This window comes from Photinus pyralis, unplaced genomic scaffold, assembly GCF_008802855.1.
Source record: "Photinus pyralis isolate 1611_PpyrPB1 unplaced genomic scaffold, Ppyr1.3 Ppyr1.4_LG9, whole genome shotgun sequence".
NCBI lineage: Eukaryota > Metazoa > Arthropoda > Insecta > Coleoptera > Lampyridae > Photinus > Photinus pyralis.
In genome coordinates, this window is record NW_022170878.1 from 15550421 (window position 1) to 15565283 (window position 14863).

Below are 14863 nucleotides of genomic sequence, written 5' to 3' on the forward strand. Positions count from 1 at the left end.
CCCAGACTCCACAGTTCTACATTCTTCCCCAAAACGCATACCAACGATCACTCCATCGAAAGGAACCATAAAACTAACACCAGGAGCTCGTGAAGTGTAGCTTCTGTCCTTAGAGGGGTACTGTAATGGGGAAGATCCTCGCTCTGGGGGTATGGAATACCCCAAGTCTTAGAGCGACGAGATCGCCTGTGCACGAAAGTTCTGCCGCTGGAGTGCCCATAGGACATCATCATCGACACCATATGAGAGGAGGACCCTACCACGTTCCTCCTTGCGGAGAAACGTCCACCATAGGTTCGTCTTGAAACTAGGATTTTGCCTATGGAGGCGCTTCAAGGCGGTGGCCGTGTCATCCGGGAGCTCGTATAACACAGCTATCACCTTGGATACCCTGAGGACGTGCCTCTGACCTTCCACGGTCGACTGGTGCTCGCGTTCTGCTACAACGCGGATTCACGCGGAACCCTGCCAGCCGAGGAAAGCGCTCCCACCCCCCTCCACCTGGTCAACAACATTCAATGGAACCACGTGCACGGATGCTCCAGAACATATGGGCTCTTTCTCAGATTGCTCCCCTGAACCAAGGACGAACGACCCAGACACACCCTTAGTACCACGACAGGCCTTAGGGCTTAGCGTATTTCGAAAAAAAAACATATCACCGAGGGATCTGGAGGGGTAATATACCGGAGGGTTTTACACCACCCTCTTGGTGTTTTTTTTTTCCAAAATACGCTAGGTCCTGAAGCCTGTCGATTTAAAGGTCCTTTTCTCAAGTATCAAGGCAGGCTTCAGGACGTAGCGTATTTTGGGAGAAAAAATAACACCAAAGGCGGGGGGGGGGGAGTATGTAATACCCCCCAGTATATTACGAGATTTTCGTGCTTATGATTTCATGGATGTCGGGAAACGGTCATTTCATTTTCGTTTACTGGGGGGTCAGACCCCCCGGTGTTATATGCTCAAATGGAAATTAAAGCCAAAAAGCCAGATTTAAAGGTCCCTTTCTCAAGTATCACGACAGGCTTCAGGGCTTACCTTATTTTTGGAAAAAAACATAACACCAAGAGGGGGGGGAGCATGAAATACCCCCCAGTATATTACGAGATTTTCGTGCGTATGATTTCATGGATGTCGGGAAACGGTCATTTCATTTTCGTTTACTGGGGGGTATTCCATACCCTCCAGACCCCCCGTTGTTATATGCTCAACTAGAAACAGAAGCCAAAAAGGCAGATTTAAAGGTCCCTTTCTCAAGTATCACGACAGGCTTCAGGGCTTACCTTATTTTTGGGAAAAAACATAACACCAAGGGGGGGGGGAGCATGAAATACCCCCCAGTATATTACGAGATTTTCGTGCGTATGATTTCATGGATGTCGGGAGACGGTCATTTCATTTTCGTTTAGTGGGGGGTATTCCATACCCCCCAGACCCCCCGGTGTTATATGCTCAAATGGAAATTAAAGCCAAAAAGGCAGATTTAAAGGTCCCTTTCTCAAGTATCACGACAGGCTTCAGGGCTTACCTTATTTTTGGAAAAAAACATAACACCAAGAGGGGGGGGGGGGGGCAGGAAATACCCCCCAGTATATTACGAGATTTTCGTGCGTATGATTTCAATGGATGTCGGGAAACGGTCATTTCATTTTCGTTTACTGGGGGGTATTCCATACCCTCCAGACCCCGTTGTTATATGCTCAACTAGAAACAGAAGCCAAAAAGGCAGATTTAAAAGTCCTTTTCTCAGTATCACGACAGGCTTCAGGACCTACGTATTTTGGAAGAAAAATAACACCAAGGGCGGGGGGGGGAGTATGTAATACCCCCCAGTATATTTACGAGATTTTCGGCGTAATGATTTCATGGATGTCGGGAAACGGTAATTTCATTTTCGTTTACTGGGCGGTTATTCCATTACCCCCCAGACCCCCCGTTGTTAATGCTCAACTCAGAAACACGAAGCCAAAAAGGCAGATTTAAAGGTCCCTTTCTCAAGTATCACGACAGGATTCAGGGCTTACCTTATTTTTGGAAAAAAACCTAACACCAGGGGGGGGGGGCATGAAATACCCCCAAGTATATACGAGATTTTTGTGCGTATGATTTCATGGATGTCGGAAACGGTAACTTCATTTTCGTTTACTGGGCGGTATTCCATACCTCCAAAACCCCCCGTTGTTATATGCTCAACTAGAAAACAGAAGCCAAAAAGGCAGATTTAAAGGTCCCTTTCTCAGTATCACGACAGGATTCGGCTTACCTTATTTTTGGAAAAAAAACCTAACACCAGGGGGGGGGGGGGGGGCATGAAATACCCCCCAGTATATTACGAGATTTTTGTGCGTATGATTTCATGGGTGTAGGAAAACCGTCATTTGATTTTGGTTTACTGGGGGGGGTATTCCATACCCCCCAGACCCCTCGGTGTTATGTGGCCAACCAAAAACAGAAGTCAAAAGGGCAGATTCAAAGGTCCTTTCCTCTAGGATCACGACAGGCTTCAGAAATTAGTGTACTTTCAACACCAAGAGGGGGGGGGGGTATGAAATACCCCCCCAGCACATTACGAGATTTTTGTGCGTATGATTTCATGGATGTAGGGAAACGGTCATCTGGTTTTCGTTTACTGGGGATCCCGACTGAGATAAAATGATCCCTAGCTATTTTTATGTGCGACTGTCCGGAACCGAAAAGCGGTTAAGAGGACAACGCGCTATAGAAATCAAATGACGCGAAGAAGATCATTAATTCATTCCACCAATGACTTACGAATTTTTTCAATTCCTCTAGCGATGCCGTTTATTGGAAAATTCAATCCTCTAATTTTGACACCCTGTAGATCTTCTATGATATGTAATGCCTATCATAACTATCAAAATATCAAAGATTTCGACTTTATCTAAAAATTCGCAAATAATTACAGAGGATCAAGTAGCGTTAAGAGGGTTTCAAAAAGGATTCAAGAAAGTTTCATACAAGAATCAAAAGGATCCAAGGTATTTGAAGTATTTCCGGATACCAGGGCGCAGCCCTTTTGCCCCCACGTCTGAAATAGTATTAATCTAATGGGCTTCGCCATAAGTCCGTTGGCGTTGAGTCGTCTACGCGGAATGTTTGATTCTAAGCATTTAAGTAAACCATAGTTTCCATTGTAAATATTGTAAAAACATTTCCTATTTAAAAAGTGGTCCAATATGTTTTGTTGGGACCGTTTCCGGTTATTTTACTTCTACTACAGCACGATTTTAGATTAGGACAGGCGGTTAAGTATAACACTGCGTGTGCAAAATAATTATTATTATAGCCCATTCCGAGACAGACAAACAAAACCGAGCACTTAAAAGAGACTAAGGAATGCAATTTTGATTACTTATGCAATACTGTTTGTTGAAGGCTATCTAATTTAAATACGCTTTACATACTGCGTGTTAAAAAGGCTATGACCGTTTTGTTTAATTGTAGTAGCCCTTGAAACAATCGATAATGGTGTAATGATTCGCAAAAAAAACGCTCGGTATATGAAAACTAATAATTTTAAACCTTTTTGCTATAAAAACATGCAAATCTACTCAATAATTAGATAATAGATGCATTTAACAGGTGTCATCAATGAACGTGGGTGTTAATGCAGTAATTACTGCATAAATATAAGGAAGGTTGTGCAATTAGTCGACAGAGGAAAAGATGATGTTGTACACGTTTTCCTTTTTAGCGGTCACTACGGCATTACAATTACGTAAGTTACTCGCATCAGTTGGCGAAGACTAAGCGGTTTCGTTTCAGCTGCCGAATTTAAAAAATGCAGCCGTTCAGATCCGAAGATAAACGAATGCTTGAAGTCGGCGATCGAAAGGGCCTATCAGGTTATGGGCACGGGTATAAAGGAATTTAAGCTCGAGTCCACCCAACCGATCACCGTGGCCAACATGACGATCGGAGAGGGTACGGGCGTCGTGCGAGTCGTTCAGAATTACCAGAACTGGCAACTGTTCAACATACCCTCGGCGGAAGTTGTGGACCTTAGGTGGGTCGGGGAGTAGGTACTTGTAGTTCAATCCGTCCTTTTCCAGCTCCCTTGTGACCGACCACCAATTCAACATAAACGTGACGTATATCCTAAAGGAAACGTACGTGACATCCCACTACAAGCTGAACGGGAGGATACTGCTTCTCCCCATTGTTGGAGAAGGGGAGTGCACAATTCAGCTACGTAGGTAAGGTTCGTCGAGAACTTGCGACTACAATCGTGCCGTAGACAACCTAAAGGTGCCCACCCGACAAATTGGGGAGGTTTCCGAGAGGAATGGCGTCAAGTACGTGGAAATAACGAGCCTAAAGGTTCAGCTGATCCCCGATAAGGTGGAATTCGATTTCAAGAATTTATTCAACGGAGATCCAAAGTTGGGGCCGGAAATGAATAAGATACTAAACGAGAATTGGAAGGAGATCTTTGAGGACGTGAAGTATGCGTACGAGGACGCCTTGGGGGCAGTTTTTAAGAATGTCGGTAACCTGATATTTCGAAAGGTTCCGTACGATGACCTGTTTCTTCCGTAACACAATTTCTACTGGGGCATATGGTGGACATCTTTTTGCCGTGAACAAATGGTCTTAATTAATCGGTAGGAAATCGAGCAAGCCTTAACCAAAATGTAATCCCATATCAAAAAATAAATACTTTCAATATACGAATCAACTACAGTAGACTATTAAAACTTGACAACGGACAAACTGTTTGAAGTTATGGATTCTACAGGCCAAAATCTATAAGAAAACGTTTTTTCCCGGTCGATTTCGGACAATTCATTTATTCGACACAAAAAATAGGCAAGTATATAGCCTTGCCTTTCATCGAAAATCGACCACCCCAAAAACTTTCTGGAAAAAACTTTTTCTCCTATTAATTTAGCTACGTAGATTCCAAAACGTCTCGTAGTTTGTCGATTGGACATCTGTATCAAAAGTTATAGGCCAAAAACCAATTTCAAAATAAATTCAAGTGACTGTAACTTTTGATCTAGCAGTCCAATTTTCAAACCGTTAAAAATTATCGATTCCACAGGCCAAAATACATAAGAAAATGTTTTTTCCCGGTCGATTTCCGACAATTCATTTTTCCGTTCCAAAAAATAGGCAAGTGTATAGCCTTGCTTACGACCGAAGATTGACCACCCCAAAAATGTTCGGGAAAAACTTTTTCCTATTAATTTAGCTACGTAGATTCCAAAACGTCTCCTATTTTGTCGATTGGACGTCTGAATCAAAAGTTATAGGCAAAAAACCAATTTCGAAAAAAAATTCAAGGGGCTGTAAGTTATGATCTAGGGGCGCAATCTTCAAACTGTTAAAAATTATGGATTCAACAGGCCAAAATACAAAAGAAAACGTTTTTTTACGGTCGATTTCCGACAATTCATTTTTCCGATCCAAAAAATAGGCAAGTGTATAGCCTTGCTTATCACCGAAGATCGACCACCCCAAAAATGTTCGGGAAAAAACTTTTTCCTATTAATTTAACTGCGTAGATTCCAAAGCGTCTCGTATTTTGTCGATTGGACCTCTGAATCAAAAGTTATAGGCAAAAAACCAATTTCAAAAAAAATTCAAGGGGCTGTAAGTTATGATCTAGGGGCGCAATCTTCAAGCTGTTAAAAATTATGGATTCTACAGGCCAAAATACAAAAGAAAAGGTTCTTTCCCGGTCGATTTCCGACAATTCATTTTTCCGATCCAAAAAATAGGCAAGTGTATAGCCTTGCTTATCACCGAAGATCGACCACCCCAAAAATGTTCGGGAAAAAACTTTTTCCTATTAATTTAGCTACGTAGATTCCAAAACGTCTCGTAGTTTGTCGATTGGACATCTGTATCAAAAGTTATAGGCCAAAAACCAATTTCAAAAAAAATTCAAGGGGTTGTAACTCATGATCTAGGGGCGCAATCTACAAACTGTTAAAAATTATGGATTCTACAGGCCAAAATACAAAAGAAAAGGTTTTTTTCCGGTCGATTTCCGACAATTCATTTTTCCGACCCAAAAAACAGGCAAGGGCCTGCCTTGCTTTTCATCGAAAATCGACCACCCCAAAAATGTTCGGGAAAAAACTTTTTCCTATTAATTTAGCTACGTAGATTCCAAAACGTTTCGTATTTTGGCGATTGGACATCTGAATCAAAAGTTATAGGCCAAAAACCAATTTTAAAAAAAATTCAAGGGGCTGTAACTTATGATTTAGGGGCGCAATCTTCAAACTGTTAAAAATTAAGGATTCTACAGGCCAAAATACAAAAGAAAATGTTTTTTCCCGGTGTTATGTACTATGGAATACTATTTAACAGAAGAGGATCTTATCATTTTCCCAAAAACCATTATGGAATTCGTTAGGGCTAAACATTTCTCGATGGAAGCTGTCACCGTGGAGTCTGGGGGGATATCGAATACCCCCCACTATAGGTTGACGTCCTCGAAGAGTGAGACCAACAAGGTTCGCTCTCCGTCTATTCGTAAATGGAACGACCTCGGTCTTTTGCGAGCTTTTTTACCCTGCATTTTTTTCTTTCCCAACTCCCTTTTTTCCTTCTCACACTGTTCCCTATTCCTTTTCCCCTACCAATTTTCCCTTGTGTCACCTTGTGTATTTTTCTTATTTCCCCCTTCTTTGTTACTCGCTCCATATTCTTCTTGTTGTGATCTTTATATTGTTTCTTTCTTTCATCTCGTCTTCTAGTTTTGTTGTTCTTTCCACCAGTTGTTCTTTTTCTTTCTCATTTCGCATCATCTACCCATCTCATTTCCTCTTTTACGGCTTGCATCATTTGCAATATCTTGCTCTAATGTCAAGGGTTAGACGATACCAAGGCCATTTGGTGGAAAATCATGTTTAAGAAATAATGTTAAAGGTAAATGCTAACGTTTAATTACAATTTTTTTAGGGGAGAAGTAAGTCAGCGAAAGGAACCCTTTTAAATATAAGGTTCGCGATAGTTTTAAAGATCGCCCCAAGGGCTTCGTCGTACGCGTACTTCACGTCATCGAAGATCTCCTTCCAGTTTTCGTTCAGAATTTTGTTCATTTCCGGTCCGAGTCGCGGATCGCCGTTGAACAAGTTTTTGAAATCGAACTCGACCTTCTCTGCGTTTAAGTGAACGTTCAGGTCCGTAATTTCCATGTACTTGAGCCCTTTCTTCTCAATCGGGGAGCCGATTAATTCCACGGGAACCTTGGCGTTTTCTACGATTGTGGTTAAGGGAGTGATTTACGATCGTATACTACTCACTCACTCAGTTTTATTGTGCAGTCTCCATCTCCAACAATGGGCAGAAGCAGTATCCTGCCGTTGAGTTTGTATTGGGACGACAGGTACACTTCCTTCAGGTGGATTGTTGTGTTGAGTCTAAATTCGTTTTCGGTGATGAGTGAGCTGGAAGGCAAAGAATGAGTTCCTCGCGGGTTTGCTGCGACTTACTCAACGTCGATGATTTTCCCCGAGGGTATGTTGAATATTTTGCAGTTTTCGTACTGCTGCACGACCTGAACGGCTCCTTTTCCTTCTCCGATCGTCAAGCTGGGCACTGTAATCGGCTGAATGGACTCCAGCTTAAATTCGGGCATGCCTGCACAAAGTGTGCTCAACCACAAACAGAAACGCCAAGCAACCCTCACCTTTCTCCATTATCTTAAGCGCTCCCTCAATCGCCGGCTTCAGGCACTCGTTTATTTTCGGATCCCCACGTCTGCATTTTGGAAAATCAGGCGCTGAAACCAAGTCATCACTCTTCGGAGTGTTAATCCCTTCAGCACTTACGCAATTGCAACCCAACCGCGGCACTCACTAAGAAGTAAAACACGTACGTCTTCATAATGGAAACTTGTCTGGTAATCCACATTTTCATCTTTATATTCTGACGAGACTTACAATCAAGGTGAACCAGAGGCTCATTTTTTGGTACTCCTCCTTAATTTCTGCGTTTAATTAGTAACTTGGTCGATTTCTCATCCTTTTTTTTTAACGTTAGGTAATTATTTGTAAACAATCGCGAATCGCGTGCAGACCTTCAAACTCGAACTGGATTTCTTCTGCATAATGCTTATGGGAATTTTGCAATTTCTCCCACCCAAAAATGAAGCGTTTTAATATCGATAAGCAAAGTGTAATTAAGGAATGCAAATTTCGGTTTCGAGGCTAATTAAACAAGTAAATAATACAAATCTGGTTCCGATTTTTGCTCCGCAATCAAGTGAGTCATGCCTAATTCGACAAAACAGTTGAATAACAATTTTTTCGCAAACACAAAAACTTGATTGACAGTTTTCTTGCAAATTAAATTAATTATTAACACAGTAATTAAAGATTGCTTTGCGAATGGCTAATTACAGTCCCTTGTCTTCCGTCCTTGATCAATTTTAAAGGGGACGTTAGGTTTTAGGGTTAGATTCTCTATTTGGTGATAAGGCCTAGATGGAGAGCTCTCGCAAGTGGTACAACTTGATGAAGATACGATTGATCATCTCATAGTGTGTGTATGTGTGTGTGTGTGTGTGTGTGTGTGTGTGTGTGTGTGTGTGTGTGTGTGTGTGTGTGTGTGGTGTGTGTGTGTGGTGTGTGTGGGTGTGTGTGTGTTGTGTGTGTGTGTGTGGTGTGTGTTGTGTGTGTGTGTGTGTGTGTGTGTGTGTGTGGTGTGTGTGTGTGTGTGTGTTGGTGTGTGGTGTGTGTGTGTGTGTTGTGTGTGTGTGTTGTTGTGTGTGGTGTGTGTGTGTGTGTGTGTGGTGTGTGGTATATATATATAAAGTTCAAAAGGCTGTAACTTTTGATCTAGTAGCTCGATCTTGGAACTGTTTGAAATTATGGATTCTACAGGCCACAATCTATAAGAAAATATTTTCTTCCGGTCGATCTGAGACAATTTGTTTTTTGGCCCAAAAAAAATTCTGACAGCACCAATCGATAGCGCTGGTCGAAAGCCTTTCCAACGAGGGGTCGGAAGGCATATCTACGACGCACCGTTCTCGAGATATTACGGTTAGAAAAAAATTCTAAGATCGACCGGAAAAAAATATTTTCTTATAGAATGTGGCCTGTAGAATCCATAATTTCAAACAGTTCCAAGATCGAGCTACTAGATCAAAAGTTACAGCCCTTTGAATTTTCTTTCGAAATTGGTTTCTAGTCTATAACTTTTAATCGAGAAGTCTAATCGATGTTTTGGATTCTACGCACCAAAATTAATAAGAAAAAGTGTTTTCCCGAGAAATTTTGGTGCAGTCGATTTTTGGTAAAAAAGGAAGGTATAACACTGCCTTTTTTTGGGCCCCGAAAAAAAAATTGTCTCAGTTCGATCCGGAAAAAAATTTTTCTTATAGAATGTGGCCTGTAGAATCCATAATTTCAAACAGTTCCAAGATTGGACTACTAGATCAAAAGTTACAGCCCTTTGAACGTTATACAAGAATCTCATGGTAGGTTTAGGAAGAAAATATCTGATCCTCTCCTTCTAAGAAGTACTGCAGAGAACGTATCACCGGAGGTTCCTAATATAGTAAGGAATTATGTAGCGAATATTCCAGAAATCTCGATAGATATCGAGGCGCCATGAAAGATTAGTAATCGGCGATAAAAAAACAACGGCGGATGTGAAGTAATCTTTCCGGGAAATGTGATGTGGTTTGTTCTAGAATGTTGAAGACCATTCGGGAGCACTCGAGTTGGCTATATAAGTAAATCGAATTGCGTTTCAGGAAAGTTCCAATTTCAACACCGAAGTAATAAATAGTTCCCACTGTTATAAATTGTGTTAATGTGAGTGATAAATAGTATTTGGATGTTATACATCAATTCATTTCAACATTGTTATAAATGTATTGTTAATTAATTGTAAATACATAAATCACGTAATTAAATTTACGTTACAATGTGTTTTACGTATACATATATGTAGACCTCTATATTTTTAAAAACCTGCTTTCCAAAGTAACTTTTGTCTTGAGCCGGCCCTGTCTCTTTTTATCCTCCTCCGTCTCTCTTCCTCCCGCGCTCCTATTTTAAAAGTGATTTCAAGTGAATACCCCAAGAATTTTCAAAAGAATTCATAGGATGAAACCTTTTAAAAAGACTTTCGGTCCTTTCATTCTTACTTCCGCTTTCTACTGTCTTTCTCCATCTCTTTTCTACCCCTTACCCGCACTTTGGTTTCCGTTGTTACCATCCTTCCGCCATTCCCATGTTTTCCTTCACCCTCGCTTCACTACCACTTTATGAACAATCTCACCGTCCACATTCTGTGAGTATCTCTTTATTTTTCAGCTTTCTCTCTTTTACACTCTCTGTTCGTACTTTTCCCTCCGCACCTTCTTCAGTTAGTTGCTTTCTTTTCTCTCTCTCGTTTTCTGTCATCCACCCACTCGCTCTGCTGTACCACACGTAAATAAGGGAGGCATTGCATTGGGGTAGAAAATGACTCCGGCCCCCTCACTTTTGTTTACGCAAATACACGCTTTGAAGCACCAGGAATCCGAGATCTCGATGATGAGGGCCTGTCGGTCTGCCTGTACTCTCATTTCCGACTAAACGGCTGAACCGATGGGAACCAAATTTGGTACACATATTCTTAGACATAATAGGGCAGAATCGCCAATGTATATGTGTGTGGATGTTGTCTGTGCTAGGCCTTTTAACCCCACCGCCACCCCCTTGTCGCGGTGTGGAGCTCAGTGGTCACTATTTTCAGTGGCGAAACTGGTGTAAAATGAACCAAATTCCAGAAGGGTTCCTATAAATCTAGACGGAATGCATTTGAAGCCAAAGGTGTTCCTCTAGGACTCATCGAACAAAAGAAGCCGAAAAAATTCCGAATTCTACGTAAATGAAATACATTGTTAATTGCCCGGACCTCCTCCAGTCCAGAAGTTATCTGAAGGTCCTAGGTACGGTAACCGTAAAGTTATATTTCAAGATGAATGCCGCTAAGTAAGCTTAATAGACATTCAAAATAAATCAGATTGATACACAAACACTAATCAACTCCCTTTCTCTGGTCTAATTGGGTAGATGTTTTTTTTATATGTACAAATTTCGTTTAATTACAATGTAGAAAGTAAAAAAGAATTAATCTAATGCACTACACTTTATTAGGTGAGCAACGAAGCAAAATTATACAGGGTCATTAGAGAAATAGGTCATCGTAAGGAACTTTTCTGAATATCTGATTGGCTATATTTTTTGCAACGGCGCTCAATGCCTCGTTGTATCCATGCTTTACGTCGTTGAAGATCTCCTTCCAATTCTCGTTCAGTATATTATTCATTTCGGGACCAAGCCGCGGATCGCCCTTAAATAGGTTTTTGAAGTCGAATACCACTTTCGCCGGATTTAAATCCATTTTAACGCTGGAAATGTCCGCGTACTTGGTTCCTTTCTTCTCGGCGACTTCGCCGATTAGTTCGAATGGCACTTTGGTGTTTGCTGTGACGTAACTGGAATGGTCTCGGTTCTACTCGTAGGTGTTTACTTACTCATCGTGATTTTGACTTCGCCTTCTCCGAAAATGGGGAGGAGGAGTACGCTTCCGTTGAGTTTATACTGTGACACAATGTCCACGTCTTCCAAATGCATAACCATGCTCAATTTAAACTCCCTGTCGGTGATGGAGGAGCTGGAAGAAGAAAAATGATAACAGTCGGTTGCAGAATCAAGTTGCGACGTACTCAACGGATTCCGTTCTTCCCTTCGCTACATTGAAGATTTGGAAATTTTTGTAGCGCTGGACCACTTGCACTGCTCCCGTACCACCTCCAATCGACATGCTGGGCACTGTGATAGGTTGGATCGATTCGAGCTGAAACTCGGGCATGCCTTTCTCCATGACTCGGATGCCTCCAAAAACTGCCTCCATCAAACACTCGTTCATTTTCGGATCGCCAAGTTTGCATTTCGGAAAGTCGGACGCTGAAACGGACCTCTAAGGCTGCGCCTACTCAATTTCAACTTACGTAATTGCAATGCGAGTGAGCTCGCCACAAGGCAGCACAACGAGAGAAGTTTCATGTTTCGTTTCAGTAAATCTGCTCGTGAATCTCGGACGATTCGCTTATATTTGAGTTCATCTCGAAGGTGAGCAAGAGCACATCGTCTTTCCTTTTTTTTTAAATTTATTTTACGCACATTGGTCGAGTCCCCTTTTTGTTATACAGGGTGGTTCAAAATCAATTAGCACAATCGCCGGCACAACTTCTGTTTGTCTGCACTGGTCCAAAATCGAGTTGTTGAATTTGGTCACGAATTTTTATTAGAAAACGACTAAACGGAGCGCTCGAAACCCACGCTAAGACCATGTGCGCAATCTCTTCTTTTTAGGTTGTAGCCGCATGAGATCGCACTGTATTAGATCTATCAATTTCAAAGTACAATCGATAATTATCGCATTGCATGTCTGAGTGCTGCACCACTTTTAATGCATCGTTTAAAGTGCAACAGGTGTACGTGTCAAGTTTGTTCCATTTCGTGTTTGTGTCTAATTAAAAATGATACAAACAGCCCATTTTGCCAATCCTTTGATTGCGACATGATGGCAGTAAAAAACGCGCAAATGCCGCCCGTCTGCCCGAATGCATCTGTCAGAAGTAAATAGTTTTTTGGACTTACAATCTTTACAATCTCTACAATCTTTACAATCTTTACAATCTTTACAATCTTTACAATCTTTACAATCTTTACAATCTTCACAATCTTCACAATCTTCACAATCTTCACAATTTTCAAAATCTTCACAATCTTCACAATCTTCACAATCTTCACAATCTTCACAATCTTCATAATCTTCACAATATTTACAATCTTCACAATCTTTACAATCTTCACAATCTTCACAATCTTCACAATCTTCACAATCTTCACAATCTTCACAATCTTCACATCTTCACAATCTTTGCAATCTTTACAATCTTTACAATCTTTACAATCTTTACAATCTTTACAATCTTTACAATCTTTACAATCTTTACAATCTTTACAATCTTTACAATCTTCACAATCTTCACAATCTTCACAATTTTCAAAATCTTCACAATCTTCACAATCTTCACAATCTTCACAATCTTTACAATCTTTACAATCTTCACAATCCTCAAAATCTTCACAATCTTCACAATCTTCACAATCTTTACAATCTTTACAATCTTTACAAACTTTACAACCTTTACAATCTTTACAATCTTTACAATCTTTAAATCTTTACAATCTTCACAATCTTCAAAATCTTCACAATCTTCACAATCTTCACAATCTTCACAATCTTCACAATATTTACAATCTTCACAATCTTCACAATCTTTACAATCTTTACAATCTTTACAATCTTTACAATCTTTACAATCTTTACAATCTTTACAATCTTTACAATCTTTACAATCTTTACAATCTTCACAATCTTCACAATCTTCACAATCTTTACAATCTTTACAATCTTTCTACAATCTTTACAAACAACTTTACAATCTTTACAATCTTTACAATCTTTACAATCTTTACAATCTTTACAATCTTTACAATCTTTACAATCTTTACAATCTTACCTTAAGAGTTACTAACAAAGTTCTAAAAAGGTTCCGAAGGTTTGGATAGATTCTTGTAAAGATTGTAAAGATTGTAAAGATTGTAAAGATTGTAAAGATTGTAAAGATTGTAAAGATTGTAAAGATTGTAAAGATTGTAAAGATTGTAAAGATTGTAAAGATTGTAAAGATTGTAAGATTGTAAAGATGTAAAGATTGTAAAGTTGTAAAGATTGTAAAGATTGTAAAGATTGTAAGATTGTAAAGATTGTAAAGATTGTAAAGATTGTAAAGATTGTAAAGATTGTAAAGATTGTAAAGATTGTAAAGATTGTAAAGATTGTAAAGATTGTAAAGATTGTAAAGATTGTAAAGATTGTTAATATTGTAAAGGCTGTAAAGACCGTAAAGATCGCAAAGATCTCAAAAGATCGCAAAAACCGGAAAGAGTGCAAACGCCGTAAACTGCGTAAAGATCGTAAAGGCTGTAAAGACCGTAAAGACCGCAAGATTGCAAAGACTGGACCGTAAGGACCGCAAGGATCGCAATGACTACAAGGGCTGTAAGGGCTGCAATGATTGCAGGGACTGCATGGAGTGCAAGTGCTGTAAGCACTGTAGAGGGTGTAGAGGCTGTAGATTCTGAAGAGACTGAAGAGACCGATGAGACCGAAAAGGCTCTGGAAGAGTCCTTGGAAGAGACCCTGGAAGAGACTGAAGAGGCCCTGGAAGAGACCCTAGGAGAGATGAAAAGACTGAAGCGACTGAAGGACTGAAGGGACTGAAGAGACTGAAAAGGCTCTGGAAGAGTTCTTGGAAGAGACTCTAGAAGAAACTGAAGAGACCTCGGAAGTCCCTGGAAGAGACCCTAGAAGAGATGAAAAGACTGAAGAGACTGAAAAGGCCCTGGAAGAGTCCTTGGAAGAGACCCTGGAAGTCCCTGGAAGAGACCCTAGAAGAGACTGAAAAGATTGAAGAGACTGAAGGGACTGAAGGGATTGAAGGAACTGAAGAGACTGAAGTGACTGAAAAATCCCTGGAAGTGTCCCTGGAAGAGACTGAAAAGACTGAAGGGATTGAAGAGATTTAAGGCACTGAAGGGGCTGAAGGGACTGAAGAGACTGAAAAGGCCCTGGAGGAGTCCTTGGAAGAGACTCTAGAAGAGATTGAAGGGACTGAAGGGATTGAAGGCACTGATTGGACTGAAGGGGCTGAAGGGACTGAAGGGACTGAAGAGAGTGAAGGGGCCCTGGAAGTGTCCCTGGAAGAGACCCTAGAAGAGACTGAAAGGACTGAAGAGACTGAAAGGACTGA

At 40.7% G+C, this 14863-nt stretch overlaps 3 protein-coding genes across 4 annotated transcripts; 1 reads left to right on the forward strand and 2 right to left on the reverse strand.

Annotated features, from left to right (window-relative positions):
- The first annotated feature begins 3588 nt into the window (after nt 1-3588).
- Nucleotides 3589-4704, forward strand: LOC116180726 (protein takeout-like). The gene is made up of 4 exons (XM_031500845.1): nt 3589-3739; nt 3787-4027; nt 4074-4213; nt 4259-4704. The coding sequence occupies exons 1-4, from the start codon at nt 3688-3690 to the stop codon at nt 4558-4560; spliced, it is 735 nt and encodes a 244-aa protein (XP_031356705.1). The 5' UTR covers nt 3589-3687; the 3' UTR covers nt 4561-4704.
- Nucleotides 4705-6903: 2199 nt separating this feature from the next.
- On the reverse strand, nt 6904-8051 carry LOC116181093 (protein takeout-like). 2 transcript variants are annotated; one of them, XM_031501358.1, is made up of 5 exons: nt 7809-8051; nt 7667-7759; nt 7470-7617; nt 7285-7424; nt 6904-7234 (listed from the first exon to the last, which is right to left on the reverse strand). In XM_031501358.1, exons 1-5 carry the CDS (start codon nt 7894-7896, stop codon nt 6933-6935), a joined length of 771 nt encoding a protein of 256 aa, XP_031357218.1. In that variant the 5' UTR covers nt 7897-8051; the 3' UTR covers nt 6904-6932. The 2 variants fall into 2 exon arrangements, with proteins under 2 accessions (XP_031357218.1, XP_031357217.1); XM_031501357.1 differs by having other exon boundaries at nt 7667-7765.
- A 3055-nt stretch (nt 8052-11106) lies between these two features.
- Nucleotides 11107-12099, reverse strand: LOC116180925 (circadian clock-controlled protein-like). Its single transcript, XM_031501108.1, has 4 exons — nt 11990-12099; nt 11705-11945; nt 11513-11652; nt 11107-11462 (listed from the first exon to the last, which is right to left on the reverse strand). The coding sequence occupies exons 1-4, from the start codon at nt 12042-12044 to the stop codon at nt 11164-11166; spliced, it is 735 nt and encodes a 244-aa protein (XP_031356968.1). The 5' UTR covers nt 12045-12099; the 3' UTR covers nt 11107-11163.
- Nucleotides 12100-14863: the final 2764 nt, after the last annotated feature.